General features: G+C 36.2%; 2 protein-coding genes across 2 annotated transcripts in view; both read right to left on the minus strand.

Annotated features, from left to right (window-relative positions):
- Window positions 1–265: 265 nt before the first annotated feature.
- On the minus strand, window positions 266–6463 carry LIS (WD-40 repeat family protein / small nuclear ribonucleoprotein Prp4p-like protein). Its single transcript, XM_059571940.2, has 6 exons — window positions 6276–6463; window positions 3993–4900; window positions 2974–3430; window positions 2636–2833; window positions 2428–2509; window positions 266–892 (listed from the first exon to the last, which is right to left on the minus strand). Exons 2-6 carry the CDS (start codon window positions 4886–4888, stop codon window positions 792–794), a joined length of 1734 nt encoding a protein of 577 aa, XP_059427923.2. The 5' UTR covers window positions 4889–4900; window positions 6276–6463; the 3' UTR covers window positions 266–791.
- Window positions 6464–7498: 1035 nt separating this feature from the next.
- Window positions 7499–24079, minus strand: part of NOF1 (U3 small nucleolar RNA-associated protein) — a 28015-nt gene continuing 11434 nt past the window's right edge. Inside the window, exons 10-25 of the mRNA XM_088510970.1 lie at window positions 23351–23431; window positions 21392–21582; window positions 20176–20248; window positions 16254–16313; window positions 16087–16125; window positions 15874–15962; window positions 15429–15493; window positions 14994–15040; window positions 13416–13475; window positions 11596–11667; window positions 10803–10832; window positions 10593–10687; window positions 10285–10390; window positions 9892–9954; window positions 9672–9743; window positions 7499–8073 (exon numbers count right to left, since the gene is read on the minus strand). Coding sequence (XP_088367096.1) covers window positions 7999–8073; window positions 9672–9743; window positions 9892–9954; window positions 10285–10390; window positions 10593–10687; window positions 10803–10832; window positions 11596–11667; window positions 13416–13475; window positions 14994–15040; window positions 15429–15493; window positions 15874–15962; window positions 16087–16125; window positions 16254–16313; window positions 20176–20248; window positions 21392–21582; window positions 23351–23431 — 1218 coding nt within the window. The 3' untranslated portion in view covers window positions 7499–7998. The remainder of the gene's footprint in view (window positions 8074–9671; window positions 9744–9891; window positions 9955–10284; window positions 10391–10592; window positions 10688–10802; window positions 10833–11595; window positions 11668–13415; window positions 13476–14993; window positions 15041–15428; window positions 15494–15873; window positions 15963–16086; window positions 16126–16253; window positions 16314–20175; window positions 20249–21391; window positions 21583–23350; window positions 23432–24079) is intronic.

Below are 24079 nucleotides of genomic sequence, written 5' to 3' on the forward strand. Positions count from 1 at the left end.
TTTTTGTGAAGATTAGTATGATCTACCTAATCTTAATATTGGATCCTTTAAAAATAAAATAAAAAAAAATAAAAAAAAATGTATCTCCTAGTGGACTTAATGTGAGAAACCAAGGTAAGTTTACCCCTATGCATACACACAATGTACGTATTCATAATAATGTCACATTCTGATTTTAGGAAAAAAGAAAAGAACCAAGTTTTCCTCCAAAAGAATCACATGCTCAAATGCATGTATTCAAAATGCACGTAAAAATCGCATACTCTAAACTCCAAAATATCATGTTAATGGATTAGATAGGTGGAATTTACTTCAAACTAATTTAAAGGAAAACCAAAAGAAAAAGAACCGAGTGTCTTAACTGCCTCAACAAGACCACAAGATGGATGCTGCCAATGGTCCGTCACGTTGACCATAAAAAATAAAAACTCGTACAGAAAACCCCAACCCCAAAGTCTTCCCCGATGGATGATAGTCGTCACAGTCAGGCTGGCCCTCTTTTCTTCAGGACAGACCCTTCAAAGCATTCCACAGCTTTGCAGTCAAGTCAGCTGAGGCAGTTGCTAGATGGCTAAGCACAAGAAAATGCAACATTGGTAGAAACTTTTTGTACTTGAGGCATGCTCGACAACTTAGCAGCATTCTCAGCTTCTTAGAACTCATCTTTTTAAATTTCTTACTTGTTACATCTTATACTTGTTGGAATATCCAGCTAACACAGCTTGCGTCAGATCTTGGTTCAAGAAGAGCAGATTGAATTTGAGAGAGTAAAGAAAACAAAATTATCATCTTTAGCAACAGTCCACATCCATAGCCTGTTCCTTCTCATGGCTACTGCTAGACCACAGCTTGATTGTCCGATCATGTGAAACGGTTGCTATGTAATGCCCATCTGCCATTGAAAGAAAACAATAATTAGACGTCAAAGCAGAAAATAAGATATCAACAAAAAAATTCGCATACATAATACAGCGTTTGAGGTAAGACATTCAAAAAGTTCCAGACCATGCTGATATATATTTGAATGGTGCATGTGCACATGTTTGTACAGTTGCATACACCCCCACATAAAAACTCACCAAGCAATTGCAGTTTCCATTTGATTGTGTTTATCAAATTAAAAGGCATAGTTATTATGGCACTGCCAGTTATGAATTGTGTCATTTTACATTTTAACAAAGGCCAGACCAGAAATGGCTTCCATACTAGCTTAGCTTATATAACAACACTACTAATCAGTACGGCAAAGAAGTTACACAGTTAAACCTAAAGTTCCTTAAAAAGTTGCTAACCAAATAAAAAGGCTATTGAGAGCATTGAACAACATTTTCTTCATAACTTCTATTCTTCTGTCTTTTCTCTTTTATTTCTTAAAGATGTTGTCTGTCCCTAGAGAAAATATTTAAGGGTAGCAAAATGATACCATGACATTTTGCAAAATAAAACATGCCAGCATCTGCAGCCACAAATTCAAATGATTGGTGTGATAGCGGTAATAGAAACCGCAATGCTGTTTCAAGGATCTTCAAACTTATTTCTTGGTGTTGTCTATCTCTACTTGTGACACCAATACATGTCTCAGCTTCTAGGTTGCACACCATGCACGACCTCATTGCTGGCATTCTGGAAGGGTTTCTGACGTTTGCAAGGAATACGTCATTGAACTTTAAGGGGAGAAAAAAGGAATACATATTTTAGAATATAACTCACAACCTTAACCAAAAAGAAAAAAGGAAATAGAAGAAGGATCCTGCAACTCCTGTTAAGGACCACCCAAAGTAGCAAAAAACAAGACATAAAGGAAAGAATCACTACTTGTTCCAAAAGCTTAAGTTAGGGCCACCTGCGGCGTGGGGAGGGGGAGAGAGAAAAAAAAATTTGCAGCGTTGGAAAGTCATCTTTAGTGTTTTATCTACAGTATTAATTTATTGAGAACCTACTAGTTTGTAGAGTCTAAATGGCCTATATATAAGTTGAGACCACAAAAGCACCAGATCTAGTTTTTCAACTTATATAATATGATTATAAGAATTTTGGCTCCTATACAAGGATAGAAGAGGTAACAAACAAAATATATGTACATAAATCATGCAAAGGTTCAATATAATTACATTACAATAAAGTTGCTTGAATTTTTTTTAGATAAGTAATAATGATATAAATCAAAAGCGCAGAGGGGCGCAACCCACATACACGGGGAGTATAAAAGAGAGCGCCTAAGAGGGAGAAAAATGAAAAAGGAAATCAGAGAAACTAATCCCAATGAAAAAGCAATAAAGTTGCTTGAATACTAGAAGATAGAAGGTAATTGGAGGGGGTACCTCCACTTCCCTCCATCCATAAATATTCAGTTTGCTTAAATGAGTGAAAACAGGAAACAAAATCAGAATCTTGGCATATGCAACATTTCTATAGTCAGGAACTTACCTCCAACAATATCTAAAGACGTGACTTTTGCTTCATGTCCAGCCAGTGTCTTCACAGGCTTAAAATCTCGGGCTGACCAAATCTGAAATATACACACCTAAGGTGAAATCATATGTAGACAAGAAAGGAACCAGAAAAACAAAATGAAAATAAAAGGTTAAACTTCAATTTTTATGTAAGAATCATGGTGTTCGGAAAGGATGCACACCTTAGCTGTCATATCATAGGAGGCAGTTACCAAGAAATATCCTTCTTGAGCCTCAAACTTTACTTCTGAAATAAGGTTGGAATGCGCCGGTATAGTATACAAAGATTTTTTCTTCCTAAGATCCCAGACACGACAAGTATTGTCTTCACCCCCCGTGGCTAAATGGTAGCCATTAGGAGAGAAGCTAACTCCCAGAACCTGAAAAAAAAAAAGAGAAAATACATGTAATTGATTCAGTTAAATATGCATGCACATAATCACAATTATATAGGAACCCCTACCCCCTGCACGGGCCACAAAGAACAAAAAAAAAAAGCAGATGAAATTTCGAGTCTCACCGGCTTGACATGGCCTTCCAATGCAAGAATACTTCTGCCAGTTCGAAGGTCCCAAACACGAGCAAGTGCATCCAGTCCACAAGATGCTGCCAGTGATCCATCATGGTGGAAGGCTATCCCATAGACACTCCTACTGTGACCTTCTTGAAGAAGCAACTCCTCACCAGTTTCTACATCCCATAATCTCCATGTCTTGTCAAAGCTAGTGGTCCCCAGGTACTTCCCTGATGGATGGAAGGAAATCCGCGCAAGACGATCCAGATGGCCCTCAAATGTCCTTAAGAGAGATCCTTCAGTGTTCCACAACTTTGCAGTTCGGTCAGCAGAGGCAGTAGCAAGATGGTCATGTTTAAAAGGAGAAAATGCAACATCAGTAGCGCGCTCTGTGTGTCCTTTTAATGCACAAACCTTTGTAACTTGAGGCATGCTCCACAACTTAGCAGCTCCACTCAAAGAGCTGATAGAAGCAGACAATTTGAGAAATCTGGTTAGTTTCTGTAGCATTGTAATCAGAAGCACATAAATCTTCAATATCACAACAAAAAAACCTTAAATCCGTGCTCACTACTAATGAAGCACCTAATTAGAAATTTAAATTGGGAAGCAGGGAGACTCAATTCTTATTTAAGTTTCCTCTACTAGCATGTATTCCTTTACCCCAAAAACAGGGAGGGGGAATGCAGCTAACACAAAGTACTCAACATCATGTACACGTTCATATCATTATAGGAAACCCACCATGATAAGTTAAACAGAGGGTGAAGCAATAATTGTACTCAAAACCACTAGTGCAATTTTAGACACTAATCAAAAGTTTGTGCACGAGGCTGTTAATGAAATTTAGTCAGAAAATGAGTTGGGATTGGGATCCTTTGAAACTTACGATTCTAACAAGAAAGGGCAAGACATAACGTCTATCAGCGCATACTAATAAAGTTGCACATCTGTGTAGGCATGTTTATGGTTCTCTGTGCATGTTTTTGGGCAGAGAGAGAGAGAGAGAGAGAGAGAAGAGATACCAGGTAGCCAGCAGTTTTCCATCCTTTGAGAATGAACAACCAGAAAGTGGCCGATCATCTCCAATCTCACTGCAATCAAGCGTCAAATTCTCTGCCTGCCTCAGCACCCAATCCATCTCTGCATCAATATCTTCATCTGGATCATCCCTTTTCCTCTGTGCGCGTTGAATACGCAAAGCTGCCCTCACAAGAGAGTATTTTGCAATATGAACTCTAGCATCCAAGAGAGCCTTCGTGCCTTCTGTATAAAATGGGTACTGAACAATTTCTTCCTCAGCATCTGCTTTTGCAGCAGAAGCTGCAGCCTCTTCCTCTTCATGAGCTTTCATCAGCTTCTCCAACTGCCCTTCAGCATCCAGTTTTGCCATAATTGTCCGCAACCTCTCACGTCTTTCCATCTCTCTTTCTCCAAAAAGGGTCATAGGTTCACCAAGCTTGCGAAGACGAGTCCGGACAGCCATGTCATTAGTAGGCACCGCGAGAGCTTTAGCACGCCGCTTCATCATAAGCTCCTGAATTGCTTTTTCCTGCCGCTCTCTCACCAGTTTGCTCTCTTCTGATATCTCATATTCCCCAGTTGGACCTGAAGTAGTCCGTGTTGGGCCAGAGTCATCATGGTCTGAATCTGAGTCACTTGCTCTCACCTCACCATTTTGCGTAATGGGCGGTCTCAAAACAGGAGGGCGGATGGGGAGAGGTGCCAATGGGCGTAGTACAGGGAGAGGAGGAATCGTCGGAATTGGAGCAATAGGAGGCACAGCCACTGGTGGAACTATTGGCTGGATTGGCTGTACTGGAGTAGTATTAACATCAGGAAGCACACTTTCACTATCAGGGATCAAATCAGAAGCCTCTGCAGGAGGAGGTGATGTAGGGCTTTCCTCGTCAACCTCCATGATACCTAACCACTGAAAAATAAAAATAAAAAAGCATATAAAAAAGTTCAATGAAAAAGAAAGGAACTTATAGGGTGAAATCAAACTCTATTTCTTTGTTATTGTCATCTACACTAACAAAGAAATAAGCAGAAACAGGTGTACCATTGTAAATTGAAGGCAGAAAAGATGGGAAAACAAAAAGAAAATGGTAATATCTGAATTTCATCTCATAACTATACCCAAACTAAGAGCTTTACGTTTTATCAACCACAATCCTCTGTTACTCTTCAAGAACTCACAATTCACCACCCAGTATATCAGCTGCAAGTCTATTGCCTAGTAAATACCACCCCTTCCACTAAAGCACACAATGCTAAGTGGGCATGATATTGCCTTTCGGTGTATAATCAAGGCTCCACAATCCACAGAAAAAAAATTCCCAATCTAATAACTTACATCAAAACGACATTACCCAACTCTAGCAAACCTCAAAATCAGCACATACCCATAGAGAATCTGTGAGAGAGTGAGAAGGGAAAGGGGGAAAATACCGGACTCCGGAGGGGAGAGAGGAAATATGTTGACTATCCCACCACCTCCGGCACCACCACTACCGCAAGGCCACAGTTTTAGTTTGTAGATGAGAGAACCCAAGGAGGGCAGGAGAGAGAGAAGCGTGGGAGAGAGGAAATATTATATTGAGAAATAAGGAATGGCGAAAACTTTTCTTTAGATAAATCTGGGGAGAGATTCTGACAAAACCAAATTTGAGGAACGAATAGAGAGCTTGTTAATCTACCGTTTTTGAGAATTTTCTCCAAAGTTTGCCGAAACAACGAAATGGAGAGCTTGCTGTGAAAGCTCTTATAAGTAAAACAAATACCAACCCTAAAGCTATCATTTAACACGAATTCACAATTCAGTAATGGGCAAGCCTCTATTTGCATCAACGGAAAATGTATTCACAATTCACGTACTTTCTTCTATGAGCTAACAATCACATTATAAGTGAGCACGTTACTTACCAATCAAAAAGAAAATCTAGAAACAATTATAGGATTATATATACAAGCAAGCATAATTGTAAAATCAAACTAAGGAATATCACATAGCAAGAATTAGACTGAGAAATTAACTTATCCTTACAATCGATTCTAAAAAATACGCATCAATAGCCAAACAGACGCAATGCTTGTAGAACAATAAAGGAAAAATAGTACCATGCTCTAGAAAAGAAAAATAGTGCTCGCCGCACCGCCGGCGCAACAACGATTTGGAGGACGTTGGAAGCCGCTCCAACGGAGTTACGGCCGCCGGAAACGACGAGGAGTCATCGGGCCCTTTCGATATTACCATACCGGCAAAAACACAAAGAATGATACCGAAAATGAAGAGATTGACTTACCGGCGGCGCAGAATTAGCAGACCCACTTGAGGTTTTCAATCGCCGACTACTCTGTCCCTCTCTTGGGTTTGTGGGTACGCAGTAGAGGCAGGAGTTTGTGGGTACGGCAGCAGCAGAGCCAGGAAGCACAGTTATCGTTGTAATTAAGAAAAACTGGTATGGATTTTATTAACTCGAAAGGGCGCCGACTCTAAACAATTAGGCACTTAGGCCTCTCCTTTCTTTATAATTGAGCATAAAAATAAAATAAATAAATAAATAAAATAGAGATTTATTTAAAAAAAAAAAAAAAAAAAAGTCAAAAAATATTTTTAATTTTTTTTTTTTTTACCAAATCAACTAACTTTTTAATTGACACATCTCTTTAGGTATAAACATATAAGTACCAAGATTTGAACACAACAATCCATCTTTGTAGAGCGCTGAGCGCACATAATCGGAACATGAACCCCACAATTCATCTTTGTAGTTATCTAAATTGCGTGCAATTCGAACAACCAATTAATAAGGGATTCCGATCTACTCGGATCAAGATCCCTTACAATTTCTTTAAAATTATAGATTCTCAAATTAGATAATTTAGGCTGTTTTTAGGGAAGGAGAACACTTGAAAAATGCTACCTATTTAAAAGATGGCATGTTATCGAGGTAACAAAAAATAAATTTCCTTATGAAAAAGCTTAATTTTCACTTTTATAGTGACGCTTATTCTTCATAAAATCAAAAGAAAACTTTAGGCTCAAAACTTTTTGACAACATAGAGAGCAGGAACTTGATGAAAATATACTTAATTCTCAATTGTAACATACCATATTTTTAATAGGAGACACTTTTCAAGTGTTTCGATACCTAAAAATGACCAAAAATACATAATTTGAGAATCATTATAGGGAAACATAATCCGATCTACCTGGGGGCCAGATATTATTAATGAAATAAACAAATTAAGATCTTAAACTTCAAAATTTACTAGTCACAAAGAAAAAAAACTAAAGCTATTGCATGTTTGTTAACCGGTTTCAATCCTAATTCCTAACCCATCATATGATTATAAATCCACTTAAAATGGCACAATTTGCTCGTAAAGGGCTTGAATTTTTATTATTATTTTTTTTATTTTTTAAAAAAGCATCAACCTCTTGATTGGATCCTTAGCCACTGAAGAAAATAATTATCCAAAAAAAAAAAAAACCAAAGCTGATATATGCACAAAAACACAGAACTCTATGAAGCAGGATAGCAGTTGTTAACATTATGATCCACTTACTATTTGATAAAACAGATAGAAAGTATGTAGCTTAAAAAAAAAAAAAAAAACTCCAAAGAGCAAGTTACAAAAATTTGGAAGTTACAAAAATTCTACCAGGATCCTGCTTTGTGCCTCTTTCTCTATACAACTCTTCAAGAAATACAAATCAAGTACTTAAATAAAATAACAGAAAGTGGGTGAAAAGAAGAGAACAAAAAGCAAGTTCTTAAGTGCTCAATGTCAAAAATGATCAAATCCTCCAGATGCAAGATTGGCTTCAAGCATCCTTTCAAGACACAGTCGCCCTCATTGTTAGTTAGCATAGGGTCAAAGACAGTCTCTAAAGGCATGTGAAGACAGATGAATGAAGCTTGTATTCTCCGGTGCTTGTAGGCAATGGAGTTACCACTTTGGCTTTTCAAATACATAAGCTATCTTGCATTTGCTAGAGCCTCAGGAGCTCAGAAAAGTCATTTAACAGAAAACAAAGACATCCTTCTCCGAGGTCACCATCCTTTTTGCTGGAGCAGTTCCAACTATTCTCTCCAACTAAAAACACAGCCAGAAAGTGGGGAGAAGAAAATTAACTTCTTTTAATAACTATTTTATAAAAAATAAAAAATTTAAAAAAAAAAAAAAAAATCATTATAGAAATTCTTAGAAGCAATGCGAGAACAACACTATATGAATTATGATGCCATAGCTAACACCACCTGACTATACGTCTATACCCAACCATTTTATCATTACCACCAGTTACCACCGCCACAATACAGCACCATCAAAACACAACTTTTACTGTCTTCAAGGTCACCCAACTTCTAATAGTTCCATCCCTAGAGCACGGGTATTATACACAGCAACACAGATACTATAGCATACTGTTAATATAGTACTGTTTACAGGGTTGGTAACAATATTCAGCAATGTTGTTAGTGCCAGTATAACTAGGATTTTTAAGGATATTTTGTGTTTTCGTTTATTTTTTCTCGAGCTGATAAGTATGATTACAATTAGCTTAAATTAAGGATCAATGTTAATTGATTCAGGTTTTATCCTCTAATAAATAGAGGCTCTAACAGCCGTGTAATGGATATTACTTTGATTAGTTATCAATAAAATTGCCTTCAGCTTGCTAATTCCTAAGACTTAGCCCTGGATATGGATAATCGAAATATGCCATTTTCTCATCATGCTCTTGACTGCGTCAGGACAAAAAAAAAACTCTTCACAGATGTTGTAGCATTATCATTGCTAGTATAACTACGATTCTTGAGGTTGTTTTTGTCTTTTTGTTTATTTTTACTTAAATTGATGGGTGTGACTAGGAAGGTGTGACTAGGAAGTTTAAATTATCAATTGTCTGTAAGCTTTTACTCGTATGGGACATAAAAGAAAGAAAGGATGGAAAGTGTTATTTGGAATGCCAATAAACCGTAGAAAGTTGAATACAAAATTGACGATGGGATTTTTTCCAACTTGACGGGAGAATTGATGTGTGACAAGAGAAAAAACAAATCCTGTTCATGAGTACTGTATATACTGTTCCTGCTGTACTGCCCACAGGTATTGCAATAGTATCTGGTAGTATTATTAGTACTAGCATAGCTAGGGTTTAAGGGTATTTTTGTCTCATTTTTTAATTAGTACTAGGATAAGTTTAGATTAAGGATAATGATTAGTTATTTTTTTGGGCTTTAGTGTTTTCTTATAAGAGATTACAAAAGCTATGAAATGGGAGCTCTCTTCATTATTTATCAATAAGATTGCCTTTCTCTTGTTAGTTCCTTAAAGAACTTTATGATTTTGTGCACTTCAGTACCCTAAAGAGGCTTTATTTCCTCTAATAAACTTAGCTTTCCATAAATAATCAAAATATGCAATCTTCTCATCACTCTCACGAATGTGTCAACCATCCTCTAGCTCATCATGCGTGGGTCAATGAAACCAAAAGATTAGTTTTGTGTTTACCCTATTAAAGGGGTCTGCATCATCACAACCACCATAAAAAGCAAACCCCATGCCCTCCTGCCCCCCAGGAAAATCCACCACAACCCCTTTGACTAATACCAAACCCACAAACCACAAGCAAATATGTACCATATGTGCTAGCCTACCCATACCATTAAAGAGACCAGAAATATTACCCGGAATTGGTCAAAGCGAGAAAATAGCACCGTGCACGACATATTATGGGAACCATCAAGCATATTAACAATCTGCAAAATCCACGAGAAAGTTTAAAGAGACAAAAGATATGAAGATTTACCCATCCAAAATAATCAAATGTGGACTTTCCTAGACGCAGCAATAATTGAATGAGGCAGCTATGAGAAAGGCAACCCATTATTTAAAGATCATGCTCACCTCAGGGTAGAACTCCTTCCTCTCTGGGAGTGAATAGATTATTAAATTTTGAATACCACGAATCTACAAGCAAGAAAATATGAATGGAGATGTCAACACTATGTATTAACGTAAACTGTTTCTTATGTTCAAAGTTGTAATTTAGAGGTGTTACAAAAGTTAATAAAGCATAACTTAACAAAATGGTGTGTCTCATATGAAAGCATCAAGACATGGGTATTTCAGCAATTCAAATAATCATTATCATCTATAATTCTTTATATCACATCAGGTACACTTTTGAACCCATAAATGTACAAATGGATAGAAGATCTACACAATTACATTACAGCCGACAAACACATATATATAGAAATATGATGAGAATGCATGTGTAAAAGCAGTCTAAAGAACCTTGTATCTATAGTAAAAGTGAGCCCTCTCGGTGTAAAGCATAATTTTCCGCCTTCCTTCAAAGAACCAAACTCGTGCACGAGAAATATCACTTTGTTTTGTGTACCTGAAAAACAAGACCAGTATTTTGCCATGTAATTACATTTCAAGCCAATGTCACGACTAATATCTCAAAATGCAACGCTGAATACTTTAGTGAGCTGCATATAATGGACTGAGACAAGCAATGAGAGAAAGAGGGGGGGGGGGGGGGGGGGGGGGGGGGGGGTTGCAGGGAAGGGATCAGAAGAGAAAAGGAAGTTTCTTACTCCCCAAGCAGACAGAAAGACGCTTCCTGCGACTTTAAAAAATTTCGAATTCGAACAAATTCAAAGTAAGAACTGATAAATAACATAACTCCCCCCTACATGGAAAGTTCAATTGAAGTTAAAAAACTGCACAGTTTATAATGATCACAGCAAACGGCTCAAAGCTTAGGCATTACAGTATTCTTTTAAGTTCAAGTAAAATACAAGTACCTGAACCGAATCCTTTATCTTTGGGAATACCTGCACAAAGAAAATCATTATAATCATAACATGATATCTGACTGAAGAAAAATAGAAGTTTGCCAATTTAGAAGATAACCAAATTTGGTCTTCCAACCAGGACTTTATTTTAAAACCATATAAGAAAAGAAGGGAAAAGTCACATTAAAGCCTAAAAGGAGGATAGAGGAGATGAGGATGTGAAGATGGAAGAGTGGCTGCCTAATGAAAGACAATATGGAAATCAAGATTTTCGCATAAAGTGGAGGTGCACCAATTGAGGTAATAAGATTAGTCAGAGTTCCTGAGATGGTTCAATAATATATAACGAAGACCTGTGAATGTGTTGGTTTTAATTTAGGATGAGAGCAAAATGATTTGAGGGAAGGCCTAAAGACATGGTCAATAGTAAGTAACGGCATTCCTGTACAAGAAGACGTTCTTAGACAGTACTAACTGCCACTTAGTAGATGGAAAATGAGGATTCATGTAATCAAGCCTAGTTGAGTTAGATTGAGTCACATTTAAACCCAAAAAAGACGCAAAGGTATGATGGGTGGTTCTCCAAAAACAGCAAACCTGATGACTGGGGAAGCCTGTATAATTACTCAGAATTTCAATACTCATTCAACTTTAGAATGGACCAAATGTCTAAATGAAAATTAAAGTTGCCTAGAATTTAATGATAACATATGTGTCCTAAAAGAGGTGTGTGTAGCATATGTTACATTTTTATGTTTCATTTCTATAACTAAGTTAACAAAAAAAATTGTTTCAAACAAACCTTCTTAACAAAATATTCAAAACGAGCATCGTCAGCATCTATTATTGAGTCCACAACAAATCGCTCATATATCTGTAAAGTTGAAGAGAAAGAAGATGCATTAGTATTGTAAAACTTAATGTTTACCCTCAAAGAGATGACAGATTTACAACAGTGATTAGTGGGATTAGAACCCTACTAAAGAAGAATGAAAATCATGTGTTGAACACACTGAAGATAACAATAATGCAAGGGTGTATTATCGGCTATATACTAAAGGAACCATTTTGTTTTTAATTTCTCTTAGTTACTGAAGGAACTAAACACAGGAAACAGCCTCAAACATAATTGCACTATGAAAGAAAAAAAACCACTGTCCCATTCTATTTCCAGATGTAATAATTTCTAAGGACGCAAGTACCAGCTGCTAGAAAGAATACTAAAGAAGGGACAAAATCCTACAAGAAACTCTCCCTTCATTCCTCCGAGCTATTTTATTCTATCCCAAAGTGTCTTGTCTTTTTTTTTTAACAAAATTATCTGGCTTCCAAACAGGTAACTGTTAATGCATCAACTATTATCTCCTTAAAGTGTACACTTATTCATAAAAGACAAATATCTTTAGGATAGAGGGAGAAAATGGGGAGTCAGAGGAACAACAACTTGTGATAACATGTACCTATTCCAGATGTGATAGCAGGAAGAATATGTCAAAAGAAATATAATAATGACAATTAAAAAATTCAAGATCTAGTCAATGAACCATGTAGCTTTATCTACATCGTAGAATATATAATGGTAGGATGGATAAGAGAGGTTGAAGATCTATTAAACTCTTCCAAGAGGTAAACACTCCTTTCTACTTTAAAATGCTTGATTTCATGACTAAAGAATCCCATTTTTTTCCATTCCACAGAACTTCTTTTCTTTGTGTATGAGAGATGAAAGACTCTGAAGGTTGTCCTTGTCCATCTGTTTTCTTTTTCCTTTTCCTTTTTCTTTTTCTTTTTCTTTTTTTTTCCCGGATAAGTGCTTGTCCATCTCTCTCACAACAAAAGACCATATCTTAGTTAGCAACCAGAAATGGAGACAACAGTTTGAGATGCAATTATGCATTTGCAGAGGATGTACCAACTTCTTATGGTGATACTTAGACTTATTTGAGATTTGTTTGTTTTGCTTAGAGATGACGGGCTACCTTATAATAAAATTACAAAGAGTATGCTGGTCCCGGGAGAAAAAGCATGAGGAACAGTCAAGTATTATTACTGTATTTACCAAAAATATGAAAGAAAAAAAAATAGTTAAAATCTAAATAAAATAAAACCTATAATTTATCATAACCCCCTTTGTGAAATCCTATAACCATAAACTAGATCTATCATAATTTCACATTACATTATCATCCTTGAAAGTTTGATCCTTCAGGTCTGCAACTTCCAAGTCTTCCATTTACAAAGAGTAAAGATATTTTTTTGATAAGTTACAAAGAGTAAAGATATTTTAATTTCACCTAATACAGTTATTAATCATAAGCATGTAATTAACTGTTTGCTTTATGTCATCTCTGGTTTTGAAAGTCACTTATGGCAACACACTCGTTTTTCTTAGTGTACTGAGGAATGCCCATGCTGCAATTCAAATAGATGTAAATATTTACAGTAATTTAGAATCTATCTAGATCAACCCAGGTCCAAATTTTTCTACCAACAGCATGCATAACGTAGTTCTTGACATATAAAAGAGAAAATGAATATAATAAGATACCAAGAGCATCTTAATGACTTAAGACATCACTCAACCATAATTTAAGCATACAGCAAGCACTGTGAGGTACATACCTGCCGTACTTGGAGTAAGACTTTTGGAAGAACACCTTTATACTCACATACCGACTTCACCTGTAAATAATTAATGAATTTGATATCATAAACTTTGAAAGCTCACTTTTTTTTTTTTTTAATTGGTGCATTACACATGCATTCAGTAGTCCTTGAACCTATAACTCACTCTCCACCCCATTCATATGGGGGAGGAAGTTCCTCTTGAGATAAAGCTCATTGCTAAACATTTACCTAAAAATTACAATCTAAGTTTAAAAGAAATGAAGGGGAAAATACACTACACCCCAAACTACCACCTCTTTGGCACTTAGACCACCAAACTTTAAAATGTGACACTTGATCCCCTCCAACTACAACCCAGTTACAAGTTACACCCCCTCATTAGCATTTAGCGTTTGGACGGAAATTGTCGCAGACTCGCATGAGTATGACATGTGAACTTTTTTACTTGAACTTCCCAAGATATCCCTAAAAGTTTCTTCTTCTTCTTCTTTTATGACAGGGGACCCTTCCAAGGCAAGGCCAATCCATGTAATCACCCATATCGGGTAAATCTCAAACCCGTGCAAAGTACCCCCTCCACATGAATCAACTAAGACTCTGGCTTTGCTAGTAGGTGTGACCCCAAATAATTGTTTACACCCAATGGGATTCAAACCTAGATGCCCCTAAAAGTTATTTAAAAAAAAAAGGACCCTGAAAATGCAACAAGGGTGGCCAAATCAACCCCAAATATGAAATAAAGATGGCAGCACCACCCCACAAGCTATGGGGGTGGTTCTGCCACACCTGAAAATGCAACAGGGGGTGATTAAACCAACCCATAGCTTATGGGGTGGTTAGGCCATGCCCAAATATGGAATAAGGGTGGCCAAACCACACCCACAGCCAGCGGGGGTGGTTCAGCCGCCTCTGTTTCATAACAAGAGTGGTTGAACCACCCCCACACCCGCCCTAGCGGCCTACAAGGGTGCTTTGACCACCCCTAATTGGTCAAGTTGGGAAGTTTAGGTAAAAAAATTCACATGTGGCCCATGTGCAACATTTTCCGTCCATTTTAACAGTGGGTGCAACTTGTAATAGGTGGTTAGTTAAAAGGGGTTAAGTGTCACATTTTAAATTTTGGTGGTAGGTTGTAGTTTGGGGCAGCTAAGTGTATTTTCCCTAAAAATCTATAAAAGAAGGGAAAGCAATAATGCCAAAAGCAATTATCCAATCATACAAAGATATAATAGATGAAGAATTCAACTCAAATATTGGCACCCAAACAACTTTAAATAGATAATTGTTCCTCTCTCTACCAAACAACCACATGATAACCATACAAAAAAAAAAAGAGAGAATAAATGTCCGGTTCAAATAATATGAGCATGCTAACAACACTTCAATTACAGAAGTCAAAATCCTAACAGAAGTTGGATTATATGGTGACTAGATGTTGAGATAACAAAACAGGCTCAAATATATTTCACCCAAGAAACATGGTTAAACATAGTATAAAAAGACAAGACAAGAAAACATTAGGGCTACCATGCATACATTCTATCGAAAATGTGACAAAGAGTATCAACGCACCTTTCCTTGGTAATTAATGCAATGGCGATTGAACAATCCATTGATATCTGAGACAAGAAAGTATAAATATAGATTAGAAAACACTTATTATTCTAATATCAGTTAAAAGAATTCTCAAAATAACTATGACCAAAAGCTCTGAATTTCCCTCACAAAGGCAAGCTGAATTGTGCATGCACATAAAGGAAGACATTATGGATTGACCAAGCTAGAATCCACATTTGCGCAATAATTTGAAAAATTGACGAAAGGAATACCACAACTCATAATGCATGATGATTTATGATATGATTTCTCAACACCCCCTCCCCTCCCAAAAGGAAAAAATAAAAAGCACATGCACACACAAAAGATGGTTATGTTCTTTTTATTTATATAAGTAATAAACCAATCTCATTTAAAGTGCTTTGTAAGAATAGAAGAAACACCTATTACCTGGGTTAGAATAATAACCCAAAATAATTGTTTGCCTATAAAACCTCGCAAATCCATCCAGATACCTAAACATGAAAGACAAGTAAGTGTCAGTAAATTTCGAGATACAAATCAGAATAAAATTTCTCAAAAACCAATTCTCAATCTGAGAAAGATAATTAATGCATTTTGCTTAGCTAGGCAGTTTCTTGTACATCCACAGAGACAGCTTTGTCATACCTAAAACCAAAAAATTTAGAAACCTAGAGAGGGAACTTTTCTTTATATCCTATATGCTAAGGGTTCCCTTAGCCTACTCCACATGAAAATATGAAAAAATAAAAATTAAATAGATGAAAGAAAAGCAATCGAATTGTGGAGGGAGGAGAAACACAATGTTCCTATCCTTTAAAAAATAAAAAATAATAAAATAAAAAAAAAATAAAAAAAGATATTGAGAACGTACCAATATCTAATGCGCATAATATCAGTTCCAGGCGGCTTAGATGGAATGTGGTTCAATTCTTCAACAACTGTATTCACATGGGACCAATTCTAGATATTTTTTATTATAAAAGGGAAGGAGGGGGGTGGAAGAATAAGAAACAAAATTAGCATTGTGCTCCATATGAACTGCAAGAGATATACTTCAAGTAATAAAGTTGACTACACCACATACTTGCATTCCTATGACATCTGCATGATCTACTATTAGAACCTGCACATTTGCAAATACTATATATCAACAATCTAGGAAACTCGATAAGTGTTTTGTTTTTTTTTTTTATATAGTGACAGAGCTAGTATAAATGCATACTCCTGAAAATGACAAATAAGACAAGTTACCTCTATAGAAGAAAGATAATCAACATCTTTTTCCTTGTACTTTTGAGCCTCCCAAATTTTCTGAGAACATGGAAAGTCAGGTGTCACTTGCAGTTTTAGCCAAAATAAATAAGACAGTATTACCATATTTGAAAGGATAAAAAATGTAAACAATCTAAATGCATATAAGCAAGCAAATATAACATTATACAGGTAGAAAAAGCAACTCACAGCATGACCAGCACTACATAAACAGTTTAAGCTGCCCTCAGTGTGCAAATCTTGCTAATATAAACTTAAAACTTCTTTTCTTCTCATTGCCCCTCAAACTTGCAAGATGACTCACAAGATGATAAGATAACAGAAATGAGTGCTACATCATGTTGAACTCTACTGTTCCATAAAGGTTCGACAAAGCAACGGCACCAGTATGGCTGAATCTTAAGAGACGTGATTGGGAGTACGCGGCGTGCATAGCACGCCGTGAAGGAAAAATTATTTTTTTAATATTTTAATACAAAAAAAAAAAAAAAAAAAAAAATTTGCACTGGCGTGCATAGCACGCCGTGTGCTATCTTGTTTTACCCGAATCTTAACCCATGATAATGTGTCCAAAAGAATTTTTTTTAGAGAGAGAGAGAGATATTAACTGTGAACAAACAAATGATCGCTAAATTCTCCCTGCTTGATGAACACGTGATATTAATTTTATTGATTGCAAACCTTCTACAGAGCTACCGGTCAAAGAGTATATTTTAAGCTAGAGCCTAAGCAGATAAAGGCATCTTTGAAAAATACAGACTGCAAGAAAACTGAATAGCGAATATAGCTTCCTTTACCAAAGGAAAAGGTCGTTCAATTGAGGAACCCATGTTTCAAGTTTAAACAAGAGAACAATATGGACATTGGTCAAAGAAGAAAACAATATGGACATCAAGGGGATCAACTGCAGCAATCTCATCCCCTTCACAAATAAGCCACTAAAATATATTGATTTCAAAACCTAATTTCTAAGCAGGACAGCCTTGCACAAAACAGAGGCACTGAGCTGAGCCATGAGAATAGGCATAAGGACTTAAAAATTGTGGCATGAATGATCTACCAGAACATGAATCAATGATAATGACCCAACACTATCTATCATGAATGTTATAGTTTGTATGAACGGTTTACATACAAAAGGCGGAGGCTATTACATTATTCAACTTATTCAACTTATGTTAACCTAATACAAGCAACCTATTATATAGGATTAGAAAAATACCATAAAGACTAAAATACTCCCAAAACCCTAATGACTCAAACTCAAACTCTTCTAACACTCCCCCTCAAGCTGGAGCATATACATCATATGAATCCAGCTTAGAAGATACAAGCAAACGAAAAATAACTAGAAAAACATACTCTAACACTTCCCCTCAAGCTGGAATAGCTTGGAGTATACAATACTAAAATTCATAGAAATAACAAGATAACTTAATGAAACTTCAAGGCCGGTTGAAAACTCGTCGAAAACTTCAACAACCAAGCTTTGATCGGATCTCGTTGCAAAACACCAAGGCCAGTCGGATACAACGATCACTTGATCGGGTCTCACCGTAAAACACCAAGGCCGGTCGGATACATCGATCGCCAACAACCAACAACCACATTTCACATGAACAACCAACGAGTTTCGCCGCAAAACAACATGAACCGGGCTATAATGACACTTACAAGCCTCAAAACAAAATGAACCAAACATGAAACTTGCTGAACCAGTATAGAAACACACTGAACCGGCTGTAAACGAGGCTAAACCGATCTAAAACCCACTGAATCGGGTCTAAAAGAGACAGAACCGGTTCTAGAATGCACTGAACTGGTCTTAAACACACTGAACAGCTAGGAAAACAATCTGAACCAGTCACAAAACAGCAAGAACCGGACTGGAAACCCATGAACCGGCTTGAAACAACACTGAACCGGGCCTGGAATTTCCTGGACCGGTTTGAACAGTAATGCGGGCAGCCATATCCTGGTTTTGAGACTGGGATATCCTTATTCCAGATAGGCGACAGGGAACACCTGTAACCAAAACGGTGTCATCTTCTCCAACAAACACGCCAGAAACCTACCGGTGACGACCACACCGGAAAACCACCAGAGATCACCACAACTAGCAGAAACACCTCAAAACACCACAGAGATTGTCAAAGAACTCAAAAAACACAATTAAACGCCACGAATATGCTGGAAACGAGCGATCGGACAGCGCCGGAAAACACCACAAACGGCTGCCGGAGACTTAGAAATCGCTGAAAATTTCCAGATCTTACTAGAAAACCACCGAGAGCCACGGAAAATACAAAACTTATAAAACTAGTACAAAGCACAGCTTTCACAGCAACTTTCTTTTCTTTTTTTCTTTTTTTTTTTTTTTTTTTTTTTTTTTCTACAAACAACCATAGACAGCTTCTTTGAGGCACTGCCCGTGTGGGCATTACGCCCACATGGGTGGTGCTGCCACTAGAAGAACACTCACCAACAACAGAACGAGAGATTCAACCAAAACAAAAAAAGCGGAAAAAAAAACTACAAACAAAAGAACTAAGGATCTAAAACCCTAAGGCTCTGATACCATGGTATAGTTTGTATGAGCGGTTTACATACAAAAGACGGAGGCTATTATATTATTCAACTTATGTTAACCTAATACAAGCATCCTATTATATAGGATTAGGAAAATACCATAAAGGCTAAACTACCCCCAAAACCCTAATGACTCAAACTCAAACTCTTCTAACAATGAAATTTTAAAATACAGCATAAAGTTTGAAGAACTTCCGGATTGCTCGAGCTAGCTCTTGGCAAGAGGGTTTTCTTTTGTTAACAAAGCCTTCAATGAAAGCCTGAAATATACTAGTATCTCATAATGCTCCTTGCTAGTTGGATTCAAATCCTAAACATTTGAAGTTGAGTAACTCTGTTTTTGTTCAAGGCATACCGAACGTTTTTATTACTTCTTAATTGATGAGAAGTTCAATTTAGTGTTCTTGCTGGTTAAGTCTAATTATATTACTTCTTAGCTGGTCATTTATGTCAAATGGACTTGTTTATGGATGTCATATGTCACTAATACTCAACTGCCAGATTTGTCCATTTTTTTCCTCAAATTTTCCAACAAGTCGGACAGTGTCGAATAAAGCATGTACTGACCCATGTAATGTCGTGTCAACATGGGGCAGGCTAAGTGAAGTGTCTGGGTATCATAGCTTCTCAAGCACATATATTGTTAATCCATCTTGTAACAATAGTTTCTGTCTTGGTGCAAAGGCTGTATGGGAATGCCTAGATCTGTCTTGCAAGACCTTCTAGGAACTCACCAAAATAAATAAATAAATAGTTTCTTGCATCACTAGATGTTAAAGACCCAATTCATAAACTACAAAGGTTCCAAGAAGGTCCTGTAAGACAGATCTAGGCATTCCCATACAGCCTTTGCACCAAGATAAGTTCTCTTCTTATGATAATTAAATTATGTGATGTGCATCAAACAAAACAAAGATGAGAATTTGCATTTCGTTTAAGCTCATCGTATAATGTGCATAATAATTGCTTTGCGTGATGATAAAAAAAATTGGGAAGAAGAGAAAAACAAAATATCAAGAAAAGGTATAAACCCTAGGCTATGATACCATGTTGAGAGGTTTGCATGAAGAAGGTTTAGAGAAAAGAGGAGGCTTGTTCAATGTTACGTAGCCAACCTCAAACATATTAGTATATAAGCTTAAAGAAATATGACAATGACTAAACTACCCTCAAACCCTAATACATTCTTCTAACAAGAATATATAAGTAATAGCTAGACCAGTCTCTAGGATAATGATTAGTAACAATCCAACTTATCAAAAAAATGATTAGGAACAATCTGAAAAAACAAATGAAAAGAATAAATGCTCACCCCAATCAAACGAACTGGAGAAGCAACAATTATGTCTGAGGAATAGAAATCACTGTACAACCTTATGCTCCTCCTACAAAAGTATTAAAGGAAAAAAAGGAAAGAAAATGAGTAAACAGGTATGCATAAATAAACAATGACAGCGCCTAACAACAAAATTTTTGAATCAAGCAATGACAAGAACATTTGACGAAGGTTGAACATATGTTGAAGTAGATCAAATGACCAAAGGTGATGGCCTGGTAGAGTAGTACAACTGTGAAAATAATGAGGATACTATATTTTTCTTCATAGACAACCATGCGGTTCATTAATTCATAAATACACGAGCAACAAAAGCAACTAAACCATGAATGGGTGTTAAACCCATGGGTGTTGCACGCTCACTGAATGGGTGTTAAACCCATGATCACACCTCTAACAAGTTCTTATAGGGAAGTAATAATTTAGCCTCATAAGCCAATTGTGCACCTGGAGTTGACCTAATTGCCAAAGATCCCCAATAGTGCCCCTAGCTGCTGGCAACTCTTGTCAAAGCCACTTTCAAAACCAAATACCAATAACTTTCACATTTAAAAATTAAATGTTTGATGTCAAAACCTAGCTGACTAATCCAAAAAGTGGGTGTGGGAGCAAGGCAACCACTGATCTTAAACATATCTTGAGAGTGGTGGATGGCCTCCAAAGAATCCATACTAGTGTATTACTACGTATATGGCCAACATATTTTAGAATATATACTTGGTATATTTTTATGAAAAAAAGTTCAATTTTCTTTATGTTCATTGATTTGATAATCCTTGCTTTCTTTGCTCTCCTTCCTTCCAGTGACAGAATAAAACTATCATAATAAGTTGGCGCTGCAACCGAGAAGCACAATTAGATACACATTAGTCGACCATAAAATCTAGGAAACACCTCAAAGTGCCTTATAATTTGCATCCATAATACTATAGTCTGTTTATTGGCCAATGAGGGCACTTTTGCCACTCAAAGATGGCGGATTACGGCACAGAGGTCAAAAATAATCTCGTGACTACATATTTATTTTTTAACTACTCCAAAAATTATCATACTTTTAGCCTCACATTTGAAACACTTAACATAATTCTTTTCACCACATGTAACAATATTAGATGAAGCACTATTAGGCCACCATTAGCTAAGAATGTTAATTTGATAGATTTGTTGTTGGGTCACATTCAATAAATTTTACCTGGTAATCTTAATTCCAAACATAAATTGATCTTCTTCATCCCTTTTCCCACTAAAAAGTGCTTGAAAGTCAGAAGGCTTTGAAGACTTCTGAGCTTTTAAATTTCCCAATAACTCGTCCGCGTCCCCATTGTCTTCATCCTTTTGAGTTCCAAATTCTTTAACGAAACGGTCAATGTGCTCCACATTAACCTGAGAACACCGATGGTAAAAAGAACGTTCTTTTTTCTTATAAGTAAATGAAATTCATTAAAAAGTGCAAAAACGCAACTCAAGTACAAAGGAAGTATACAAAAGAAACACCTAACCATAAAGAGAAGAGTAAAAGAACATTCTATAATTGGACAATCGTTTTTCTTATCAAAAGGAACAAAATAAAAATAGAAGTACCTTCCACAAATACTTGTAAGAGAAATGCTAGAGCATTAACCCCAGTCCTTCTCCCATTCTTCTCCATCCTCCATTTTTTAAAATTAACCATTGGATTTGTAGGACCTACACCTTCACTTAGGTGGGTCCTACAAATCTAATGGTTGATTTTAGAAAGAAAAAAAAAATGAAAAAGTATGAAGACGGGAGAATGACCAGAGTAGAGGCTCTAGCATTTCTCTACTTTTGAGGATCAAACCATTTCTTCTAGCTCTTTTTCAAATTTGATAAATGTTTTTTAGCGCATATTTCATTATAGTGATAAATAGCAGGATATATTCGTTAAGAAAGTAGAAATAACTCAAAATATTGAGATCTAGACATTTCTATGAAGCAATAATTTCAGCAATGAACTCAAAAATTGAAGAAAAAAAAAAAGGTTCCACCAATGTAGAGAAAAAGTTTAGCAAGTATTGCATCACATTCACTATATGAACCAATAACAATTCTGAGTGGCCATGTGCAAGTTGTATAAGACAGATAGGCTGAGTTATGTGGCATATGTATCTGATAGTATGAAATAGCATAAGCTTGGCATGGCAATCTATTTTCTTGTGTATAAGACTTTTTGTATTTGTAACCCAATCAATTCTTCGAATATAATTATACTACCTTCTTTGGCAATAGCTAAGAATATCTTGCATTTACTATTATTTCAATTTCATGAATAATCCATGTATTTAAAGGATATAAAGATCGACAAAGAGTGTATTTCCTTTTTTACTAGAACCTTGGCAAAGATCTAAGTTACAATCTCCTTGTAAAGATTCAATTAAAAACAAAGGAAAAAGAAAAAGACTCTTTTCTTGTTTTTTCCTTTATAAATTTCATTAAGAAACCTCATGTACAACTTTAATACGCTTTGGATATGGCTCAGTCGAGAGGAAAAGTTTTCTGATGAACTACAAATAGCTTCCTTTTTCAAATTAAAGCTTGAAAACTGTTGGATAACTAGTGAGATTTTGAAATCGATAAATGCTGATAACACTGCAAGGCTGAACATTTCAATTCTTCAAGGTTACTAGGGATATCGGAGGTCATCATAAAGGGCATTTTATGAAAGTTTTGGGGAAATTTCAATAACAGGGCAGTTTTGAGAATATAGCTGATCCATGTTCAACCTTCTCATTTCAACAAGAGGGGGAGCTTTTCTATTATATAATTTATATCCTATTGATTGACTACCATCTAATGTGCAAAGTGGACATGGGGAAACCACGTCAAAATATAATTTTTTTATGCCTTGCCAGATAGACTTCATTTTCAACTAAAATGGAGGAATTGGATTCCTAGTTCTTTCCTAAGAATTTAAAAAGAGGGCGAGATCCACTGAATCTTGACTATCAAGCGGTTTTCGCTTTTTCAGACATCAGAGTCTGAGAGAGTAAGCAGCAGTTTAATCATTCATCAAAGCTTATCTAGTACAAGAACATATCGTCCAACTCAATGTGAATAACCGAGCTTAAGTGCCACAGCAAAAGTTCAGTTCAAGCTGGTGAGAAAACAAAACAAATCAGAAATTATGGAATACCTTGTAACCTGTAGGGGTCAATTGAATTAGCCTCTGAACAACACGTAGCGCAATGTTTCTAAGTGGCAATAGGATCAAAACCTGGTGCCCAAAATCAAAAACAAATCTTGTTGACTAAGCAAGCACATTTTAATATACTACATAAAATGATTCGTAAAAGAAAAATAACAGTGAGAGGACAAAACATTTTCAATAACTTCTACCTATTTTATAGAAGATATGTATTGTTTTCCCATAAAGGAGATATATGTTTTTTTCTCAATAACAGAGTTTCACATACTAGTCCACAAAATCCAAGTAGAGAAAGCCCATATACAATCCATGAACAAGTATGACATGGTGCAGCAGAATTATCAACATGTTTAGAAGTCTATATAGCTGCTTCTTTAAAATGAATTAATGCAATATCTAATACACAAGTGACTAAATTAATTCCAAGTGTAGAAATTCTTAATTCACAAAATATCAATTTGGCACCTCTTTATTTTCTGCATATTCCACATCCCAAAAGTAGCAAACTTAACAAGTTCAACTCTCAATCCAAAGGCTTATGACAAATTATGAATGGAACAACAGAAGATCATTGGTAGCGAGTCTCTAGTACTTTTACTTTTGTTGTAAAAATAAAATTTGGAATTTGTAAAGCCCAATCTTCAAAACTAAAGTTTAGGCAGTTAAGAAAACACGATACATATTGTAGCGATACAGATTGTACGGGTGGCTGCTAAA

The sequence above is a fragment of the Corylus avellana genome, chromosome 10 (assembly GCF_965113065.1).
Source record: "Corylus avellana chromosome 10, dhCorAvel1.hap1.2, whole genome shotgun sequence".
In the NCBI taxonomy this organism is placed as follows: domain Eukaryota; kingdom Viridiplantae; phylum Streptophyta; class Magnoliopsida; order Fagales; family Betulaceae; genus Corylus; species Corylus avellana.